We start from the raw sequence: 23366 nt of genomic DNA, 5'->3' as shown, positions 1-23366 counted from the left end.
GCGACGAGGGTCTCGATGTACAGAAATCTGGGGAATCGATACGCCCGTTTCGCATATCAGGGTAAAAAGTATTTTTTTCTCCACCCTCTTGGAAAGTTCCTTTCGTCAACTTCAAAGACTCAAGGATATTCGTGGAACCTTTGGCAAGATTTCGGCGAATTTTACACGTTGTACATACGTACATGTGTCAGATTCAGAATGCAGAGATCAGATATGAAAAGAGTACATATGTATCGCATATATATATATATATATGTATTATACACGTACAGGTATACGTAAATGCACGAGTTTTGATATTTCGTGAGAAATTTGGCACGACTCGTGTCTGAAAACGTAAATCAGTTATGCAAATACAGTTTACAACGCGGTTCCTGCTGCAGACGGCGCGTACGCTTTCAAATTTCTGCATTGTTTCAACTTCTCGGTTTCGTATATTGTACATAATCGTGTGAAAAAAAAAAGAAAAAAACAAGGGGCACGCACACGGTTACGATAAAAATGAAAAAAAAAAAAAAAAAAAAAATACAAAAATGAACGACATGACGTGAAAAAATAAATTTCACGACAGCGTCTTTTATATGATGAAAAAATTCAGCTCTTATTCGAGAAAATTAACCCGCCCTGGGCGATTCCGCGAATGGATTTGTGCAAGGGCATAACCAGTGGCATATACACGCGTCGTTTGTACGTACAACGGATTCTTCTTTATTTATTTATTTTTTTTTATTTTTCACATGTACGTATGTACGTATGTATGCAGGGTATACGGGTGACGGGATTCTCCGAATTCATTAGGATTTTGGAAGAGGGACTTTCCAACTATCAGCTCCTTCCTTGATCGACTTGCAGGGTTGTTGTATGCTTTCGCATTGTATCGCGGTAAGGACGATTCCTTACATCATACCAACCATCCCTAGCCTGAAGCATTATCCTAACTTTGGTCGGGTGTATTATATGCTTAAAGCGAAAGTCCAAACAACTTTGATGATCGAATAACGCCGGAGATTTCTTGGCCGAAATTGCGACGCCGCGCGGGAATAAAAAATGAGGATGAAAATGTGAAAGGAAATGAAAAAAAAAAAAAAAAAAAACTTTACCAAGTATCTGTCGTTCGATTTTCTCGTCGAACAATCGATCCTCGGGCCAATATTTCACTCGTGTATACGCTTCCACATAATGTGCAATATGCTTCGGTGCGTGTGTGTGTGTGCGTGTGTCTGCACAGAGAAGTATCCGGGAAAATCCGTCGTAGCAAATGTTTGGAAAGCCGAATTCGCCACGCGCTTAAGTCAACAACTTTTTTCTTCATCGCTCCCCTTTTTTTGTTCCATCGATTTTCGATCGCCGGTATAGAAAGAATCGAAGAGTAAAGAATGAGCCGAGTTTTGTGTTGCAGCCTTTCACGATCGCGCTTAGGATAGAGTGATTTTCGTCTGCGGTAACTGTGTATTTTTTCTCTTCTATTTCATTCCACTTTTCTTCGTTTCTCACACAAATTCGGCCGAATGTACCGCATCGTTTTGGGGAAAAAACTATCTGCAAAGGAGACCACGAGGACTGAAAGGACCGGGGAAACTCGGACACCTGACTGCCTCGAGGCTTTTTGAAAACCGAACGGATTTTGAAGAGGTGGCCCTTCGAATCAATGGGGATCAAAGTGGATCAACGGTACTTCGGTATTGATCCCTTATTTATCCTTCACTGTGTGATTTTTTCTCTTCTTTCGGATTATCCGCTTCTCCCATATAGACCCTCCTCTTGCGTGATATGAAACCACCACTAGACGTGAGACAATTATCGATGGAGTAGCGTGGAAAGAGGATTCCCAAAATATGAAGCGGCGAAAGATCGTTGAAAACGATTCCGCGAGTAATTCCTGAAAAGAATAACAAATTTCTGACACTTGGCTATTTTTGGCAGGTTCGAAAACTCTTGGCGAATACTTCGTTTTGCTACACGCGTACTTTGCACATTTTCAGTCACGGCCTAGAATTTTCGCTACCTGCGATTATAACAGTGTGAATTCCCGCGTAACCGCGTGGGAATGAAATTTTGTGGAGCTTTCTGATTTGTTTTTTCTTCGAAGAACTATCATATAATACCACACATTAAAAGAATTGTTTCCAGTTTTGTGTGCAACCGTTGAAAAATTATAATTCATTTCTAATTTTCGTATACAAGAATTACAGGCAGCTGATGGTTTCCTTCTGTCCTCTTTTTCTTCCTTATGTATTCTTCGAAACACGCGGTAGTAAACCAATTAGACACAGAAACGGGCTCTCTCAGACAATTTACTCGGCCTGCCAAATCGTAGGATAATTTCACCTTTACACCAAGTCTTTTCACTATTAGCAAGACGAGTCAGTATCTTCTTGCAAAGTAGCTAGATATACTCTACAGCAGACTAGCAATCAACGGCTGTGATTTTCTACTCGAGTTGCTTCACGCGGTCAAAAAATAATATCTATTCTCTCATTAATGACATGGAACAGAAGTGATTAGACGTTGCGATTCGTGCATGGTGAAGTGACTGCCGTGGTCTAACGTACATTCTGACACAGAGTTAATGAAAAACAGATTTTCAAGTTTTCGCGGTCCAATTGCCGCACGGAGTACAACAATGCTCAGAGTTTTTTCTTCCTTGATGTTCAATATAGCAAGTACACACAGTTTTCACGCAATGTCAAGAATTCGAAAGGTTTCACACAGATTTAACGAAACATTTTCCCGGGATATTACGAGATCGTATGCGATGTATGTAAGATTTCGAGTGAATTCAAACGGTTTCACCGATCGAATTGTGCGACGTTTAGGTTAGAATTAATTATATTTTATAATTATAGAAATATTCCAGTAATAATTGCATCCGATCCTCCGCATTCTAAGTCTCGGGACGTACGCGCAGTGTTACGTGGTACAGATGCGGAGATAACGCACATACGTAGGTACGTTAACACATGCACGCGTACATCCAGCGATCCGTCAGTACCCCGGAGGGTGGCGTTAGAGATTATGCAGTAGTGAGGTAATTACTTTGGATAATTAGGTAATTAGGGTAAGATGGTCTCTCTCCACCGTCATCGCGATAGCGTGTGCGGACCGAGGTACGGATACACAGGTGTGTGTGTGTGTGTGCCAACGTTCTGCACCGAGGTGCGCGTCGACGGTCTCAGGTCGGCGGACGAGGAGGTCTCGAAATCCGCAACGGCGATCGAATGCACGTGTGGGCCACTCTGGGCCTAGCTCTAGGACACGAGCTTAACTGCCAATTTACAACTTACATGGCGGGCTAAAGTTTGCGGCCAATATCCCACGTGGTGGATAAATCCTGTTAAACAACTGCAAGCCCGATGAAATTACGCAAGTTCAGCCTCGGCGGCGGATAATTTCTCCTGGATTCCTTCGGGCTAACATCGAAACGAGGTAAAACCTGGTGTATTTAAATATACCTACCTGTGGATGGGAAAATTTGCGAAAGCAGGGAAATTCGATGACGGGAATTTACGTAGCTTCGCATCTTGATTCAAAATTTACGCAGGTACAATTTGGATTTTGTTTTCTCCGCTTCTCGTTTTCCTCTTGTTTTCTTTATTTATTTATTTGTTTTTTTTTTTTTATCCTAACTCGACGTTGGGAGGTATTTCGGTAGGCGTATAAAGCATGCATGACGGTTACGGCATGCAGGGTGATGGCATGGAATGGTAAACAACGTATCACTTTTCCATTACGGTACAAAACACGAGGAGAGGATATTTTTCCTGTCTCGCTCTTCCTCCCTCTCTTTTTCTCTCATTTCTCTCATCTCTCGTCTGGGCCTCTTTTTTCCACCGGTTTCTCTTTAGCGTCAGAACTGCCTCCCTTTGATCTACGCGAAACAAGCCGCTGGTTGTACGTTTCTTTTATTGTTATTATTATTTTCATTTTTTTTTTTTTTAATATATAATTTTTTCTCTGCCCTTTCGTTTATTTTTTTTTTCTCCTAATACTTTTTCAAGTTTTATTTCGCTTGTTTCGTTTTTTCGTTTTTCTTTTTATTTTTCAAATATTCCTCGGCAGCACGACGCCGTCGATCGAAGTTTCGTTTGTTTGAAAAATTATACGATAGGTATGCGTTGGGATATTATCGGTGGAACGTTTTTATCTAGGCGAGAAATAATAATTATCTACGTTTATTGTCATAGGCACAAAAGTTGCGATTCCATCAAAATTAGATCCAAATTGGTATGGCTCATTATTCCGAGAAAAATTTCTGTATTCATCTGACAAGTCAAGATACGTGGCGAAAAAATCTTATGGAATGATTTCTGTTTGTCTGATAACTTTCCTCCGCTCCGGAATTTATACATCCTAATTTTGAGGAATACAGAACGCCCCTCAGCGTTTCGTCCTTTTGTTATTATATACGAATAATTGATCTTATTAATTTCGATTAAATTGCGGATTGCTCCTGCAGATACGTCAGAAATCCGTCTATTTACCCGATTCAAATAAACGAGAAAATCTTGCTATTTGATAAAACAAAGTACATGGCGCGTGTTCGTGTATACATAAGTTAATTGAGTCTGTGCTGATCGCAAGAGGGGTACGCGAAATAATTACGGCTGAAAAATTGGTCTACGATTGAAAGTAATCGCAAAAATCGAGGAGAAATATTCCTGACCATTACATTTAGCGATATACTCACAAAAGTTCCGCAAGTTTTCAGAGTTGTTGAACCGCGCCGGATGAGCAGAGTTTTTTTTTTTTTTTTTTTCTAGTTTAAAAACGGTGTCCCTATTTCCTTTCACCCTGTCAAGACAGACCGGAAGCAAGGAAAAGGCATCGTTGACTTTGATTCAATTATACGTGTATACCTATCGTTGAAAAAAAGGTGGCCAAAGGTTGATGAATCAGTCGGCGGTATCATCATCTTATCGGTAAAGTTGCCCCTCGTTAGATGGAATCGGAACGGTTATGAAAACATCTCGTGACAGGAGGGAGCAAATATTTATAGGATATCGCGGCGTCTGCAGGGCGTCGAGGCGTCGTCGGGGCGTCGGGACGTCGCCGCGTCTGCGGCCGAAGGTGCGTTGTATCAATCGAAACAATTATTTCCTATTTTTGGTCGCGGAGGGTATCGTTTGACAAAAGGATAAAACGTCCGAGTCGAGGACGCGTGTAAATTCATCCCCAATCGTTGGCTGGCTGGTTATTACGTGACCGTGTAACACGAATTGAAGAAGTGTTCTTCGAAAGTTGTTTCCACCCCCCGTGAATCTGTGTTGGTATTGAAAATATAACGCGTCCATACGCCTTACGTGTATATACGTATATCCATGCCGCAGCTACCGTATCATTGCGTGATCTTCCTTCGGGGCGAAAGTAAATTGTCTATCCTTTCAGCGTTGTTGTAAGACGCGCCCGGGACGTCAGAAACACACAAGTTTCCTCCGCAGCTTCGTGCAGCGGAAAACTTGGATTAAACTTGGTGTATTATATACGCAGAGCGTACCGTAACCCCCATCCGTCGTCGTTTTTACATTTAAATTTCTTGAAACAATATTGAAGATCGTCGACTGTCGTTCTTGCGAGATTCTCGGGGAATTAAAAACACGAACAAGAACACACGTCGGTACGGCGACGTTTGATTACTCGCCCCTCGACTCGCGTCTCGTATCGCCGGGGATGATCCGAAACGCAATTGGATGACTCGGGAAATTTTTCCCTTTTTTATTCCACCTCTACTGGTTTTATTCCGTCTCCGAAACGGACCGCTTGATTCAATAACCCAGCGACTGCCGAGAGACTTTATTCCGCCAGCTGCCGATCGACGATCGATTACCGGACTCTTAATTTTCACGAGTTGCGAACCCAAGCTGCGGAAGCAAAACGCGGCAAAACGCGACGGTCAGAAAGGCTAAGTAGTGATTTCCTAGAAGCCGGAACGAATCCGTTGCGAGTGCACACGGAATCTCGCAAAATAGGACGTTTCTAATCTCTATCATTGCACGTCTTTCAAGAGTCCCGCGGCTGTTCACACGATGAGCGGATCTCGGCTCCCCACCGACGCCGAGAGCTTCGGGTCATCATTTTCTCTACCGCGCTTTCTATCAAACTGTTGAAGAAATCCTATTCTTATGGGGGAATCCGCGCAGCGGATCTATCTCTCGCTTCCCGCTGACCCGCTCAAACTTTTATTCCCCGTTTCGCGAACGATGCTCGAGAAGTTACGAGAAGAGCTGCGCCAGTGGGATGAGCAAATTTTTCCGCAAATTTCCGCAAATTTCGAGGTATTCTATTTTTCACCGATCGCTCGTCATCGTTCCCATTCGCGGCGGGATTGAAGTTTCGAATTTGAAAACTTCTGAAAATGCCTAATTTCGTATTATGTGCCGGCGAAACTTGAAGTAAAGAAATCAAACTTTTAAGGAACAATAAAGTTTCGAAGGATCGGAAACACGGCGGCTCAAAGTTTCCAAAACTCGAGTTACGATAGAGCAAACTTTTGAAAATTAAAATATACTCACACAGCGTAGTTTGCTCAACGAATGGGTGTAAAAAATCAGAGTGAGCAGAATTCCGAAAGTAAAATAGATCATTCAAAATTTCAATGTTTCAGATTTTGAAATTTTCTCATTTTCGCACTTTCAGAACTTTAACTTGTCGGAGTTATGCTTTTTCGGCACCTCATTTTTGCACTTTCGAAACTTTGAGCGTCGGGATTCGGACCATTTTAAACTTTGATGCTTCGTCCAAGTTATACTTCTTTACTTGTAAGTTTCTTCACCAAAAAATTCGGAATTTGGCGCTCGCGAAACTTTCCAAATTTGAATTATTTTTAGGATGAATAGAACGGCCTGAACTGGAAGTTGCGAAAAGCAAAATAAAGAAAAAAAAAAACACCGTTCAAAAATCACCACCAATTTTATTCGCACCAATGACAGTGCAATGAAAGTTACATCGATACGGTCATCGACGCGATTTCTCACCAGAGGTGTGTGCCTTAAAGTTTCTCCTCCTCGCACCTTCGTTAAGGGAAGGAAGAGCGAGCATCCCGATGCCGAGGACGACGCACTAAAACGTTAACGAGGAGTCGAGGAGGCCCTTTGCACCGGCAGCTCGACTCGTTTGTCTTTATATTTACTGAATTGCTTTCCCAGTCGGTGTCCGAGGCAAAGTCACGACCCGGCCAAGGCGTGGTTCCGTACTTTCTAGCCGAACGGTTGCTGGTAGATGAACGGGTTGACCTCCCCTAGCCTTTGCTTTGCACAGAGAGAATCTCACTCTCTGCACGCCGCGATACCTTGCCTGGCTTATTTACGACGAGATCCTCGATCCTCCGCGCCGATTCTTCGCCATCACAAAATGGCTCCACCGCCATGCGTGCGACTTGCGATTAATTTTACCCCGACTCTTTACCGAATGCAACGCAACTCCAGCCATTGTTCCATGAAAATTGAAATTTCCGTGTTCAGATTTGCGGTCTTTCAATATTACCATGTCACAAAAATTTGGAACGGTATCCAAATGATGAAAACCAAGTTTTGGCCAGAGTTGAGGTGAGCTTTTTTCTATCTTGAAACTTGTCGTCTGACCAGGATATTTACATTTCATCAAGATTTTTTCTTCACCGTCTTTAACGACGTGTCGGAAAAAATAAGACCAACCGACGAAAATCAGCGAAGCTTTTGAGATACCGTCGAATTGAAAGCGCGGTAAATAATCGTCGCGATCAATGCACGAGTAAAGTTGGCCAAATCTGTGTGTCAAGTAATTTTTTCAACCACCGTACAATTTATCAATATTTATACTGGCCCAAAATATTATAAAATGAGACAGGAAGTAGTATTATTGCCGCAGAGCAGAACTTTGACGGCTCGTTAAAACGTCCGCTCGAAACTTTTCGCGTATGAAATTACGCGGTGTTCCTTTTTTTTTTCTTTTGATGTCTCGGATCGACGCCTTTTCTGTCCCATAAATTTGTTTACGAGATCGACGATCGTCGAAGTAAAGTCGAGGAAGGCTTGGTAAGTATGCAACATAGTTTGCCTCGTCGGATTTTCACGGGAGGGTAAAAACCTTGGGAGATGTTATCGGTGTCGATTCCCCCGGGGCATGCATTATCGGCGATATTTAATAGGAGATAGACGCTGAGAGCGATCAGTGCCAGGCTACGGAGAGTGAAATTGGTGCTGGTTTCGCTCCTCCTTTTCTTCTTCTTCTTCTTCTTCTTCTTCTTCTTCTTCTTCTTCTTCTTCTTCTTCTTCTTCTTCTTCTTCTTCTCCGTCGTCTTCGTATTTTTCCTTCGGACCCCCCCCACCTCCCACCCCTTTCCATACTCTTCTTCCTTTCCTTCTTCGTTTTACATCTCTCACGTTTATTTCTCTCCTTGTCGTTACAGCTTCTAACCTATAATACCCTCTCGCGGAATTGGCAAAGTTATCGCGCGCCGAGTTACAAAACGCTTGCCACGAATGACGGTGTGCTTCGTAAAAGCATCTCCTCGTTTTACTGCATATGGATACGAGCATTGTCTCCCTTATACGACTCAGATAACCCTGTAGGGCTTGTCGCCCGGCGCTCGGTCTATTTCGAATTGGCTTTATCTAAACGAGAACCGGCTGTAAGAGGCCGACGCTAAAGCGAAACGTGCCTTTAGACTGACGACCATCTTGTTTTCCCGCACGCCTGGATACGATTTTTATTTTTTTTTTTTTCACTCCCCTTTTTTACACGTCGGCCAATTTTTTCTTTTTTTTCTTTTTCTTCTTTCAGTACCGTAGGGGTGCAAATTCGATTCCACAGATCGAAGCGAGGCAGACTTTACACTCTTATAATATCACGCTTTGTGAGTTTGAAGCGTACATATTTCCCGCGAAGTAGCTAAATATAAGTCGAGGGAAAGTATAATACAAGGTAGTCAAAGATCTCAAACTCTGACGGAACGCTTCTTTAACCTTCATGTATTATTCCGTCAGGGGAGATTGAGTTTGCTCAATTTACTCTAGAGATTAAACTGAGTTGAAAAAATCACCGACCCCTTTATTTATTTATTTGTTTACTTATTATTCAATTTTTTATTTTGTCATTATACATATATCAACGAATTTTATACTCGTTAGTTGACGGTATCAGTTCGCCTCGAGCATGCCGATTGCATCTGTTCCAAAGAACATTCTCGTCTCGCTTTAATGTTGACATGAATTTCCACCCTTACGATGTTACATTTGAACTGCGAAAAAAGAAGAAAAACATCGGCAATCTGATTTTTTGCCGCAGCAATAGTGAGTAGATTTGATTTACTATCTACGTCGGCTCACATGGTCGCAAAATTTTTGTTTTTGCAGAATAAGTGCGAGACTCATTACGCTGAAATTACCTACGCCATTTAAATAGGTACTTCAGTGTATGCCATACGTGTCTAAATACGCATATAATCGTATACTAAATTATAATCTTGAACGGTTATTGGTATGTAAATTTTACGAGAAACGGAGTTGCCTCGGTCACTGTCTATCGGAGAATATATCACCGTATGAAATAAAAATATTAAGTCTATTTGAACATCTTTAAACTTTTATTGAACAAGGTCCACGAACATTTTGGAGAAAAAATTTATTTCGATCAATGCGTGTCTAACTTGAATTGCGATGTAACTTTAAAGTGGCTAAATCACTACTAATCATACATCTAAACAATTTGTGTTTCAGTTATGCTCGCAAATTTTTTTTCTAGGTACATAAACATATTATATATTAATTGTACGTCAAATGTTCAGGTGACTGAGGTGAGGAAAAAAATTTACATTACACATTACAATCGTCAATAAAATATAGCGAAGTCGTTAGTTGTCGGTTAGTGCGTCGTGTAAACTATTTGACGAAAAAAAAATCTAAAAATAATACATGGAGTCGAATGAATTCGTTAAAGTTCAAGTCAAGCTGATTCAAACTAAACAAATCTTACTTCGATCAAAAAAGGTATAGCTTGACCAGTTTTATCAAGTAAACGAGTAACTTTTTTTTTCCAAACGGGTTTTCTTCATCATGATTATAACATTTTAGTGTGCAGCAGAAGTAAAAGATGCGTTGGAGAAAGTTTCATGTCGATATATGGAAGGATAAAAAAAGAAAAAAATAAATAAAACGAATCGTAATCAAATTGAACGGACCGCAACAAGTAAGCAAAAACCTCAGGCTTATATTTGAATTCTAACGCCTTCGTATTTTCCCACTCGACGGTGAAATTTTTCCTCCTGAAATCCTAAAAATATCGATCAAACACCTCCGATGACAAGTAACAAGTTTACCAAGTTTTAGATTCCTTCACGAGCACGTGTTCACGGTGGGTATAAAAACCGAATCTCCAAGTCCCAAAAATCCTATCAGACGCTCTGTTCTATCGGCTGGAAGTTTTAGCGGCATAACTCGGAGGACCGACATATTATATCTTTCGCGATACGTGATCCGCGTCGGGGTGCGAAATACTCCGATATAAGCATCGCGCGACGTACTTTTACCGCCAATAAAGCCGACGTTCGTTTCTCGTCACGGCAGAGTCGCGGTCCGTCATCCCGTTTCGGCATGGGACGAAGAGGAAAAGGGGGGCATCGATTGGACATGCGCGCGTCGTCGGCACCGCGACGGGTCCCGCTATCATCGCGGGGGTTTGCCGCGGAGGGATGGTGGTGGTAGTATTGGTGGCTGGAGGCGGTACCACACCCCCGGCGGCGGAGGCGTCGCGGGGTGATTCGGGGGCGACGCGGCGCCTCTCGCCTCGAGCGCAGTGCGACGTCGCGACGCGCCACGTGCAGTGCTCAATCCGAAACCACTTCCTTCCTGTTTTCACCGTATTCCAAATACCGGAGTCGCTAGTATATACCCGAATCCTAGCCCCACCACGGCTGCAGTGCCGCGGTCCGTGGATTTCGGTGACAGCGGTTGGACACCACCTCGGGGCAGTTTGCGCCGAGGCGTTACACCGATTATATTAGCCACGATTGATTCGCGTCCTACTCGATTCTCGAACGGATCGTCAAATTTTCACCCTCCTTCTACGATCTTTGACACAGTACAGCTCTCACTCTTGTTCTCCATTTTTTAACTCTCTCTCTCTCTCTCTGTGCGTCGATGTTACCGTTCTTGGTCCTCTTCTTGTTCTCGTTAAGTTTCACGATGAATTCACTTTCGCGTTGTTAGGCTAGTTTTGTCAGTCAGTTCGTTCGCAGTGCAGGGTGAGTCGCTGTGTTGAAAAATATATAAGGAGCACTGATTTTATTAAAATTGTAATAACTATCGAATTTTTTAACGAGGGTTCCCGAAGAAATTCTCCGTTCGAAATAAAAGGGGAAAGTTTTATCTCTCTCCCGACAATACGGTTATTTGTAAGTCGTGCTACGTCTGATTCGGTTGTACAACTCGCATAAACATTTGTATACTTCTGATTAAAAATGAGAGAAAAAGATATCGCACCACTGGGAGTCATGCCTTAACTTTGCCTAACGAACTTTGCCGGGATTGTTGACGTCCTTCCCGGGGGAATTACACCCGCCCGTCGGCACTGTAATTTGCGTTATCAATTGAGGAGAATTTTTCCTTAAATACTAAAAATATCACAGTGAAGAATCTCCCTCTGATTGTTTTTAAACCCGACGATTTTTCTTTACCGAATTTTCGAGCACTTGACGGTTTCGTGACGGAATGTTTTTTTATTTCTTGTTACAGATCTAAACAAGGAAAATAGCCGAAAGTCGTTGTCGAAGAAAACATGGCTGTCGTTTGAATCGCGATGTGAACGATAGAAGTTTTTTTTTGTTAATTGTAATCAAGTGCCGCGAATAGTACATAAAGTGATTATTACTTTTCACGGTTTTGAGAAGATAAAAAAATCATCGAAAACGGAGGACGCTAACAACAACATGTCGTACCTTGCCTTGGATTCCAACGCCTGGCAGGTAAGTTTTTAATCCAAACACGCTTTACACACTCATCTCATTTTTTGTTGCATTTTTGATGTGGGACCGAAAAACTTCACGAACGGTGTTAACGATAAATTATACACGACGAAAAACAAATTAATTCCGTTCCTATTACCAAGAAAATTTAATTCGATCGTTTCACCGAATTGTTCAATCGAATCTCGAGTTCTTTTCTCTTCTCTCCGTATACGGCATAAAAAAACGTTGTCAGTGACAAATCGATCGGTTTCTCAATCTCGACGATCTAAAGGGGAGATAAAAAATGTTTAGCGAAATCGCGAATGGATCCTTGACACTTTTTCATCCGTTGCAGGATGGAGCGTGATTGATGCAAGTGTCGTTGATCGATCGAACGTGATTGTTCACGGAGTGAAAAATATAACCGCGTAATGTATTTAAAACCACAAGTAATTACAGCAGGCACATGACTAGATACCTGTTTGTAGACAACTGCAGCGGTTGGCTCTAGGTGAGGTTTATGCGATTAATATGTCAAGGTAGCGGGCCTAATACCTCGCTAAACGCGTTACCCTCGGCGAATACTGCCATTTATCCACCGTTGAGGGTACGCGGCCGGGTGAGGCACCTTTGGCGAACTCACCAGGATCGACCTTGATGCCTGTAATTACTCTTGGGAGTTTTTCCCCCCCACAGAGGTAATGAGTAAAGAGAAGTCATTTCGCGCTCCCGGCTACCGCGTGGTTTCGAATGTAATTAATGCCAGTTTATCCGCACGTAGCAGGCGCGTTCCTGTTACAGCTCCGTGGCAAAACGAATGCCAAAACATCTCGGCGCTTCCAGTAACGGGCGATTTTCGACCGGCCGACAGTATTACGTGTTCACCTGTCAAACATCGCTGTAGATCCGATTAATGGCGATGTAAATTAGCAACTCTGCAATCACCGAGTCTCTGTAATTTTTTTATACGACTCATTGGGAAACACGTTGGACGCAATTGGTTTCCATTGAACGTCGGTGAAAGTATAACGAATTTCTAGATGCTCGAGACTTTTCAAGTTGATTAAGACGCGTTTTTGTTAATGTCTGTCATTTCGTACGGGGTATTAAATACGCTGAGAGAAATGTCTGTTTGGACAAACAGTGGCTGAGGTAGAACGTATACTTGGTCCGAAACACATGCGGCGATACGAGTCTAACCAGGCTCAACTAATTCCCTTTGGTTTTAGTAATTATCAACGGAAATTAGCTACAGTTTATACATCCAGCCACCCGCGCTTCGTGTCACGCACAATTACTTCAAACACGCGAAGGAATTAATCGTTGAAAAAAAAAAATCCGTCGCGTTTAACTTGAATTTTTTCCTTTAATGTCACGCCGTGAAAGCTGGTAGTTTTATTCCGAATAATATTTTTTCCCCTCTTTACGAAAAGTCTAGTTTTACTGCAGAGTTATGTAGCTGCAGTAACGCGAAAGGCTGTAACAATTTTCGTACGTGCAGATAAGAGCGCAGATAGGAAAATTTTGGGGTTCAACTCAGGACCCCGTTCCGGTTTCGGGATTCGCCTGGTACGGTTTATTAATCATTAAAACTTGTTAAACTTGAGAAACTGAGACGGGCGCAGGGTGGCGAGGCAAAGCGAGCTTGCGAAACGGAACGGAACTGCGATCCGAGCGCGAGTAGATCCGGACGCGAAGAATGGAGGAAGCTAAGTTTATCACTCCGTTACTGTTTCCAGATTCGCCCGGTCTCCGAGTTTCTAACTAACTTGAATTTACCGTATTATACAGTACTGAGCGAGCGCTGCGAGGAAGGAGTCCAGGACAGGCCAACGTTCGCTTGCAAAACTTTAGTTTAATATAGTTTACAAACTTCCGCTATACGAATTAGCCGCACCATAAACATTAAGATCCGTATATATATATATATATATACGTGTATATACCGTAGACTTTCTTTTAATTCAAACTTTCGTTATGGGTATTCTTATACCTTGTACCTTTCCGAGGCCCGGCTCAAATTACCTTTGAAAATAATAAAAAAAACTTTGATCGTTTCTTCAGGATGAAATGGAAGCGTGGTTTGAGTGTAACTACGCGCTCCTGATCCCATAAATTCTCCCTTCCTTATTCGGGAAATCTCATGTAATAAACGGAAGTGGGTCAGCCACCGGTAACAGGGCGCGGAAATGACGTTAGGTAATCGCGGTTTACTCGCAATTGTAGACGGGTTTCCCTTTCCGAAGCACCTTCTTTCCGAACAAAGTTTAATATTGTACGTTACAAAACGGAAAACCATGGAGGTCATTTTAAAGCGAACGATTCTTAGCTGGGAATAATTTCAAAAATCAATACCATCCAGAATCTGATCATTTCAGGAAATTCCAATCAATTCCTGATTAGTCCTTGATCAGGTGGTAAAAGGGAACCGGTATTGTGGAAGCCACAACTGATTCTGATCGGGGCGTCGAAATTTTTCCCGAATAATCTTTTCTCCGGGAAAATCAAGCCCGTTCCCTTTTTCCCGAACCCTTCCGCGCGTGTAAAATAACGACGGTATACCGTTGGCACAATGTCCGGAAAAGCCGCAACGCAAACAGTGCGAGGCTAGTTATTATCCGTTCGAAGCAGGGAAAAATTCTCCGGCAAATAAAGGGCGAGCAACCAAAAATTATTCAGCACGTCTGCGGGGAGTGGTCCGGGTTTGATATATTAACCGAGCGCCACTCGTCGCCACTTATTTGATCCCGTGTACGGAAACTTTCGTGTATTAGTTGATCCGGTACGTACGTGACGTTAGTCAAGTGGTACTCGTTCTCGTACGGATACGTAACGTACCCAGGAAAATCAAATACGTCGAGAGCTGGCTGACGGCATTCACACGATACTTTGTGTGCACACCGGTTGAACAATGTGAGTGTCACCGAGCTCTCTGCCATGTATTAATTTTGCGGCGGTCTTCCCTTGTTGTTTCAACCAAAGACGCCGCGTCGCACTCGCTGCCGGCACGTGTCAGACCATTGATGCATAATGCTTTATTGGATAGTGTGCAAATACCGAACGCCGCTCTCTTTGGGATTCTTTTATGTTCGCGCGTGTCGAGTCTCGCCTTGCAAGGACCCACGATGTACCTTTTCCTCGACGTCACTTTCTTCGGAATCCTCCTCGAGATTGTGCTTTCGTCGGTGCTTGGTTGCGGAAGTTTTCACCGACAGGGTAATGGATACACCGTAAGAAAAACGTCGGTCATGACGTTTATGGATTCTGTATTATTTGATGTCAATTTGACACTATCTCTGGCCGAATTTCCGAATCGATCACTAGAGTTGTTCCGCAGATATGGCTAATGCTGGTTAATTTTAATACCACCGTGGTTTACGGTGTACTGATAACGGATTGATGGAAAACCATTTTTGAATCCTTTTATACTCGGGTAATTCGTGAAAAGCTACGAACATGCATATTGTTATTGAAACGATAGGATTTATTTCCTGGTACATCATACATATCCGCCCTTTGATCGCCTGACGTAGTAAATCGTGTAGGTAATTTGTCGCTTAGGTATCACCTAATAGGTGATTCACTAGTTTGCATAGCGCGGAGAACAGTTGGTGGGAACATCAAAAACCCCATCGCACTTCAAAGTCGGGGTCGATCATAAAGTATAGTAGAGAAGGGAGGGGCTTAGGGTGTCGGTGGTCCGTTTCACTCAGCATCGCGGATCGGGAATGCAAGCTGCAGGGGAGGCGGTGGGCACGAATATCAGAGGAAGGGTGAAGTAAGAATAAATGATAGCTCTGGATTACCACTAGGTAACTATAATCGCGTGACAGTATGAAAATTGCAACCCGTGGAGAGCGGGAACGTCAAACGAGCCCGAAACTCCGACACTGGTCCCCGCTTCTCCCATAACCCTCGTAGAAAATCATGGGGGTGATTCGAATTGCATTTTAATTTCATTTTGGTTTCTCGGCGAGGGTCTCTGCGAGCTCGGCGCTTCGCCGAACCGGCGTCACCTACACCTTCGTGTCTGTGCGGTAAGACCTCGCAAACTCGAGTACCTACCGAAGTGAATAACTTATGCATCATGCGATCGAGTTCGTACATGCTCTCCGTGTGCGGCTCTCTCTTTCTCTCCTTCTCTCTTTCTCCCTTTCTCTCTTTCTCTCTCCAACGACACAGGCAGGTTTACATTGTGCGACGGGAGAGTTGTTCACCCCGTTGTGACAATGCGACAGGTTGTGTGTACCCTGTTCTTCAGCTCAAAATGAATGCAGAGCTTCGACCATAATGGGTTTCATGGTTGGACGTGAATACCATGGGCGTGATAGGCTCACTCGACGTTTAATAACGACTAACGTGATACACTCGCTACTCGAATTTGACAATCCAGGGGTGCTTTTTCTCCTGGTCCCTGTTTTCTCTTTCGCCTATCGCAGGATTTGCATGACCGAAAAGCTTCGAGCGAAGTTTTAGCGTGTTAAATTTCTACCGACACTTGTGAGTGAAGTTTTCTTTTGTCGGATTTCGAGCTGGTTCCATTCTTCGTTTGCGGTAACGAATCCCGACAAGTTGTAAAATTGCGATAGGGGGCGTCGCGACGCCATCCGGTGAAAAGAGAGCCTTTCTCTAAAATGTATATTATCGTTTCTTTTTCATTATTCGCAACCGTCAGCCGGGCAGCGCTTCCTGATCAGTCACGAGATGTCAGCTTGGTATTTTTGTCTTTATCTTACCCTCTCCGTTGCGTAATTAAGACTCGAGTATTATACAGCGGAGTCTCGAGAGTGAGAGAGCGAGAGAGAGAGAGAGGGAGAGGGACAGAGATAACGAGAGAGGGAACGAGAGGCGATATTATCTTTTGTTCCGTACTCGCTGTGCATATACCTACGTGAAAACTTTGTACTCACTACACATACACACATGCATGCAGCTTGTATCTGCAGCCTCTGCGCAGCGAACCATTTGTCCGGTACAAAGAAAAATAATGAGCGTGTACTGCGTCCAGTGTTCAACTAATATTTGCTCGCAGCCTTACCTCCGAGATTTCTTTAAAAATATCTAGCTTCCTTTTTAAGATTGCCTTTGTTAACGCTCGCGTATAAGACTTGTCGACGGCTTGCAGCCGTTGTCTTGAGGATGCGCGAAAAACTTGCTCTCTTTAATGCGAATACGTACGCGTATAAGGGTGTAAGCTGCGTACTTGTCTTATTTTCGCAAGCTAGTTATCTTTCTTTTATCCTCACTCGCCGTAGAATATAACGCTTCGTTTTTTTCTCGCCTTATCAAAGGCTAGGCCAGCTTAGATGAAAAGTTCTAACCTGGGTACAATTTTATTCCAAATAAAATGAACTCGAAACTGATTAGTAATCTTCCGGTATTATCAGGTTGGGATTGCTTTTGGTTTGATTTTTTAATTTCGGCTCTTGTCTGAAACTTTTTGTCGTTTCATTCGCTTGAGATATCATTTTATAACAACTCGGAAGGAGGGCTGAACAATATTTAAAGTCTACGTTATATGTTACGTTAAATCCTTCAGGACTAATTCTTACATACATCTTTAAACTATTCCACGAAGTCGGCTAAAAATTTTGCCAAATTTTAGATGGTGTTTGAAATAGTTTAGAGTTCAAAGGGATTTAATTAAGCGTTATTAGAGACGAAATTAAGTAATCGGTGAATCAGGAATCATATAAAAAAATATCCACTTCATCACGACTGGCATAGGTCATCTAATTTTTTTTTCTACTAAAATCAAGCCTGTAGAACAAAATGGAAATTTGAGGTTTTCAAGCCTCTTGAGTGAGGTCCAAATACATTTTTTCTCGGCCCCAGTTTCCTGGAGGTCTGAGGTCAGATTTAAATGAGTATGAAAAAAAAAAAAAACGTCATCCCCGAGAGCGAAAATTGATAAAAGACAAGTATTTGTATAATACTTTTCACCTGTCCGTAGTAGTATCCCCGACACGTTAGAATAAAGGTACGCGATATATTGTAGTTGCGCGTATGTGTTTTTTTTACCGTATAATAACTTGGTCGAGTATAAAATTCCCATCAGAATTGGCGAACTGACGGAGATCGTTACCGTTATTATGATTATATTATGCTAATACACCCGTTTTACATATTTCTATTAGGTTATAATACGGGTTTCACGTGTCTATATATAATATAACACAAGCACGCGGTATATTCTACCTGTAATATAGCTCATATACCGTAGGAAGCAAGCACGGCACACCTGCCCGATCCGTGCCTTGATTGTTATATGATTACCCTGTCCGGGAATTTTTGAACCTTCACTGGGAGAATGGTTGTGAAAATATTTTCAAACGCCTAAGATGTAACTTAGTTCCATACGAGGCGGTACGTTATGCAGATTCGAGTCGCGTGCATTGCGAGAGATGCAGGGCGATAATGTTCTTTTACTTTTTGTCGGTAACGCCGAATCGTCGAGGAGGACATCCGTATATATTGATTTTCTGTTGAGGCTCCTGAACGCGGAGAGGCGAATTGTGTGATTTGAATTTTGATTGCCAACTGCAGAGATGCCGTAACGGGATAGTGCACGCTTTGCCAGGCAGTCAAGGGTCCTTCGAACATTCGCTTACTCGACTAGAAAATTAAAAGAATAAACGGTTTTGAAGACCCGGACTCGGAACTGGCCGTCGGACAATGCCGCAAAGTGCACAACGTGAAAATCCCTCGCGCGTCGCCTTCACGGGACGAGGAAAAGGGGCGAACGGTGAAAAAACGGTCCGAACGCGAGTAGAGAGGACGAGGGAGGAGGAGAAGAACGAGGAGATAAGAAAAAAGGAATTCGAGCTGAAGGTACAAAACAAAATCAAAATATTAGCGTAGGCGTATTTCGTAGTCAAAAGCAAGACTCGAGATATTATAAGATTATAATCTTTTTACGTAGCATAATTCGATAATGATACGAATACACAAATTTTATTATAAAAAGATGCTAATCTCACTCTAAAGTCGTAACCTGAGATCACTATAATCTCAGCCGAAGAGTGAGTCCCAGGCATGGGCATTAAAAAATCATCACAGACGATTTCCAGGTAAACGCGACCAACTTTCGGTGGTACTTTCGCCCATTAGAGGCGATAAAAGCGTTTTGTCAACCGTCCTTTTTTTATTTCTTATTTTCGCTTCGCCGTTAACGTCTAAATTTCTTCTCTGCTTGCTTACTTGCTGCGATTCTTTCCTTCTTTTTCAAAAAATGAAATCCCTTAATTAATTTCACATCTTCGTGAAGTCGCCAGCTCGGCAGCTTTTGGTTCGAACATTAATTCGTCCTCCCGCAATCCGAAGCAATAATACGAGGGGGAGGGAAAAATTAGTGGAATAAAATAAGGCCCCGTTCCCTTTTCTCGTCTCCTCAGCTCCTCCCCTCCCTCATCTTCCCATCCCCCAATAATGTCTTATAATGGTTTTCCTATATTGCCTTGTGTCTGCCGCGCTGGACATGGGTTACTGGTTCATTTAAATAAGTTAACGGCCTCTACCTTAGCAGGTCCATTACAGCTGGGGAAGACCGACTAATTACCTGTTTGACGTGAGTTATAAAACCACCGTTACATATATTCCTCAACCCTGGTGCGGTTCGATATTCTTTTAATCGGAAAAGCGACGCACAGTCGCATACTTCGATTTTTTCGTACATCGAAGAGGGTCGCGTTTCAATTATGGTATTTAGATTTTTCGCCACATTTCTGCGAACCCGTGAATTTTCAATTACCAAGGAGACTGAAATGCGTATTTTAAAATCTTTGATCTCTCCTCGTCGAGCACGTCTATATGAGGAATTACAGATCCGCTCGAAGATTGTTTGAATTTTCTTTTGTTTTCCATCGTTTTCCCTCAGCAGCGAGGATTTAGTTGCCCGTGAAGTTTTGTGAGGAAACGATCGGGATGGAGGAAAAGAAGGTGGTGGAGTCGGAGGGGGAAGAGGCGGTCTTCTTTTACGGTGGAAATTAATCTAGTTTGTCATAACGGGGGCGGAGAGTTCAAAGTGCCGCTAATGAGAAAAAGGTGGGCCCTTGTCGAGCTATTTGTCAATGGGATCGCGGGTCCTATAAATAATGATGTTTGTGCGTTCTTGTTTTCATAAAATTAAAAAACAAGGAAGCCCGAAGAGGAAAAAGGAGTCCGAAGCGGCCGGAATTCACAGCTAATTATGGAACAATATTCAACCGCTTGTAACGTTTCGTGCTGATTTTATCGAAGAGACGATCACCTGATATTCCCCAAGAAATTTTCAAAACACAATATATCCGTTCAACTTTACATCATATTGAGGCGGAATCCTGCAATAAATGAATTAACGACGTGTAAAACACGGCTCGTTGGTATACAATAAAGCAGACACAACTTAGTTGAACGTTGAATATATACTGCGAAACATAAACATTGCTCGGTGCAAATAATATACGCCATTTGGCGAGGCAGTCCGCGGGTAAACGCAGTGACGAGATAGACACTGGGGCGGAGAGAGTCTATTTCATGGTTAATTTGGCTAACCTGATTTTGCCACCCCGGACCACCAGGACCACTAAAGTGGGCGCAGGGTAGGCTTCGCCTGGGCTGGGGGACGATTTCTGTACCCCAACTGCGCGGCTCCCCCAAACAAGCCTCAACCCGATGCAGTCAGGCCTTTCCGAGTGAAAGTTTCGCTGCCTTTTATTATTCAGCGAAAATGGAAAGGAGCGGAAAATATGGAGAAAAGATGAGGATCGTGCAATTCTGATTGGACGGTTCAATTTCGTTGAATTGTTTGTCGTTTTTTCTCGAAATATTGCAGGAAAAACGTCGTTACAGGGGATATTAGGAGAAGAAAAATCGATATAGTTTTTTCAAGATCGCTGTACGATATATTAAGGATCAAGATGAAAATGTGGTGATTCGTTACGGGCGCAGGCGGGGCAACACTAAATATTGCCCCTGATCAGAAGTGAGCATGTTTATTATGTACACGAAAACCCGCCCTTTTTCCCTTACGATTTTGAAAAAAATTCTATGCAGTATCAAAGCAGACTTCGACGGGTGTTAAAACTCAATTTATACATTTATACGCTTGCCTGTGAAGGGCCAGTTGATTTTGGGAGGGGATCGATATTCGTCCGGGTGAAAATATATGCTAGAAAATCACATTTACGCACGAGCGTGACACGGGAATAAGGGTTTCGGGCTCTTTTCCCCTTCTTGAACTCCTTAAAACAGCATATATGATATAATCACGGGTGATAAAATAATTCACTGAAGCAGCCAATATCGTCACAGCAAGATTTCAACTGTCAAATGAAGGCGAACCAATGGACCAAATTTCATTTAAAGTGATCCAAGCTGATGTATCGAAATTTCAAACATGCGAACATGAAATAACGAAAGATGAACTGTTTGAAATCCTGATTATCGAACAAGATCTTGATTTTCGTTATTTTGTGTTCGCATCGGTCATTCGAAACATTGACCCTTCCAAGTTGCGACCCCCATCCGACTCCTAGATATCGTCGGTTAAGGAATTGATTACACGCGCTCACTGTAGGCTTCGAAACGATATCCGCCCTTTTAATTTCCGGGACGATCGTACCAAGATCCCCTCCCGGACCCGAGCGGGAAGTTATAAAGTGTCGAGGTCGAGTGCAAAGAGAGTGATCAAGGGAGGGGTCGGGTATTTGGTTAAGTACATTTATAAAAAAGCCTACCCGACGTCTATAAACTAGCCGTTAACGCATCCGATCCTCCCCTACACACCCACCGGGACAGACGGTGGTCGGTGGTCACGCGGGGCCCAACCTCCGGGACTCGCAGGATCCCGGGCCCAAAGGACGCGCGCATAAGGACCCATTCCTTAATATCTTGTGCCTCCAATTAGTTCTGAACGGTCGTTCTTTCGCTCGCTAGCTCGACTGTCCGTTCGTAACCCTCAGCTTCATTAAGAAACGGTAATGCGTTTTGTTTCTCCTTCGCGTCTCCTGTCTCGAGGTTCGTTCCCTTCGCTCCTTCGAAGGGGAACGAGCGCTAGGGACTCTTTTAATAATCCCGCACGATGCTCAGAGATTTATTATTTTCGGACTGCTGGCTGCACCGTTCTCGGATAAGTCCATATGGCCAGCCGCGTTCCTCTTCTTCTCCTCCACGATGCTCTTCTTCGACTTATTTTTCTCCCATCTCTTTTATCTCGATTATTCTTTTTTCATTTCATCCTACTGTTTTTTCCTCTCCCCCCCACCCCCTTCGCTTTTCGCTTCTTCTTATTCCTTGTACCTCTTCTTTTTTTTTTTTTTTACCTATTTCTTTTGCTTTTGTAACTTCTGCAGCGCTTCTATCAGGCGACCTGATCCGAATAACAAAGACGATCCTCGGCCAGACCTCTGCAGTTTCTGCTCTCTCTGGGGAGATAGGCTGGAATTGTTGAATACCGCACGCGTTTACTCTTATACGTGGATGATTTTTTGATAAAATTTATCCACGCGTAACAAGATTCTTGCCCGTTCCGGCAACCGTCTTCTCAAAGTTTTACAAAATGTTTATCAAATCCGCGATCGCTCTTTTTTACACAATTTGTATGAATTGGATCTCTGAATTTTCATCTCACGCTACTCTACGCTGCAGTTACAAAAGTAATCCTAAGGTTAGAGAACCAGAAACGATTGTAACCATTTCGTCTGTGTGTATGTTAGTTAGTAGAATGCTTTTAATTTTCGAGCTTGTTGATTATTCGTTCATTACCCGGTTACCCGGACGAATTTGCAACCGGTATCAAATCATTGCCGAAAAGTTCGTCACCATTTTTTCTCTCGCAATAAAATTTCGTATCTTCACGGCCTGAATAATGTAAAAAAGAAACGCTTTCGGCACCTGTACGAAATGCCGCGGCATGGAGGTGAGCATACGTGGATGAATTCTTGCGCGGCGGGTGAATCGTTGTGTGTATAACCCACATGCATACCTTTGCGTACCCGCGTCATATACACGTACGTAACATATACACGTACAGCAAGGCAAGGGCATTCTGGTTCCTTGATTTAACGAGGTATGGTGTCGGTTACCGGCGGTATATTGGGGGCCCTATAAACCAAGCGGGCCAGTTCGTAAATTAGGAGCTGGGATCCTCATAGGAAGCCCCTAAAAATACAATTAACAAGTCGTTTACGGGTTCCCGGGGTCACTATCTCAGGAGTTGATACCGACGTCACGATTTTCGAACCGTATCTTACGCGTTTTTCCCCCAAGTCTATGCCTGGGTTAAACCTACGCGGATGCTCACGCATGTGTCTTGCAGGTAAGTCTCGTTGGTGGAAATGTCGATTTTTCCGACTTCTCACCCCCTGTTACACGGATTGGAGAAAAAAAAATGTGCCGTTCACTCGGTGTTTAGACTCGCGATGATGCGGAGGGTAAATTAATTATAGTATAAATCACACTTTTAATACGT

The 23366-nt window shown here is 43.0% G+C and overlaps 1 protein-coding gene across 1 annotated transcript in view; it reads left to right on the top strand.

Annotated features, from left to right (window-relative positions):
* Nucleotides 1–23366, top strand: part of LOC107224611 (transcription factor AP-2-epsilon) — a 216315-nt gene that overhangs the window by 23377 nt on the left and 169572 nt on the right. Inside the window, exon 4 of the mRNA XM_046735033.1 lies at nucleotides 11706–11935. Within this exon, the coding sequence (XP_046590989.1) occupies nucleotides 11900–11935 (36 nt within the window). The 5' untranslated portion in view covers nucleotides 11706–11899. The remainder of the gene's footprint in view (nucleotides 1–11705; nucleotides 11936–23366) is intronic.

The sequence above is a fragment of the Neodiprion lecontei genome, chromosome 3, assembly GCF_021901455.1.
Source record: "Neodiprion lecontei isolate iyNeoLeco1 chromosome 3, iyNeoLeco1.1, whole genome shotgun sequence".
Taxonomy (NCBI): domain Eukaryota; kingdom Metazoa; phylum Arthropoda; class Insecta; order Hymenoptera; family Diprionidae; genus Neodiprion; species Neodiprion lecontei.
This window is presented reverse-complemented; position numbering and strand designations above follow the sequence as displayed.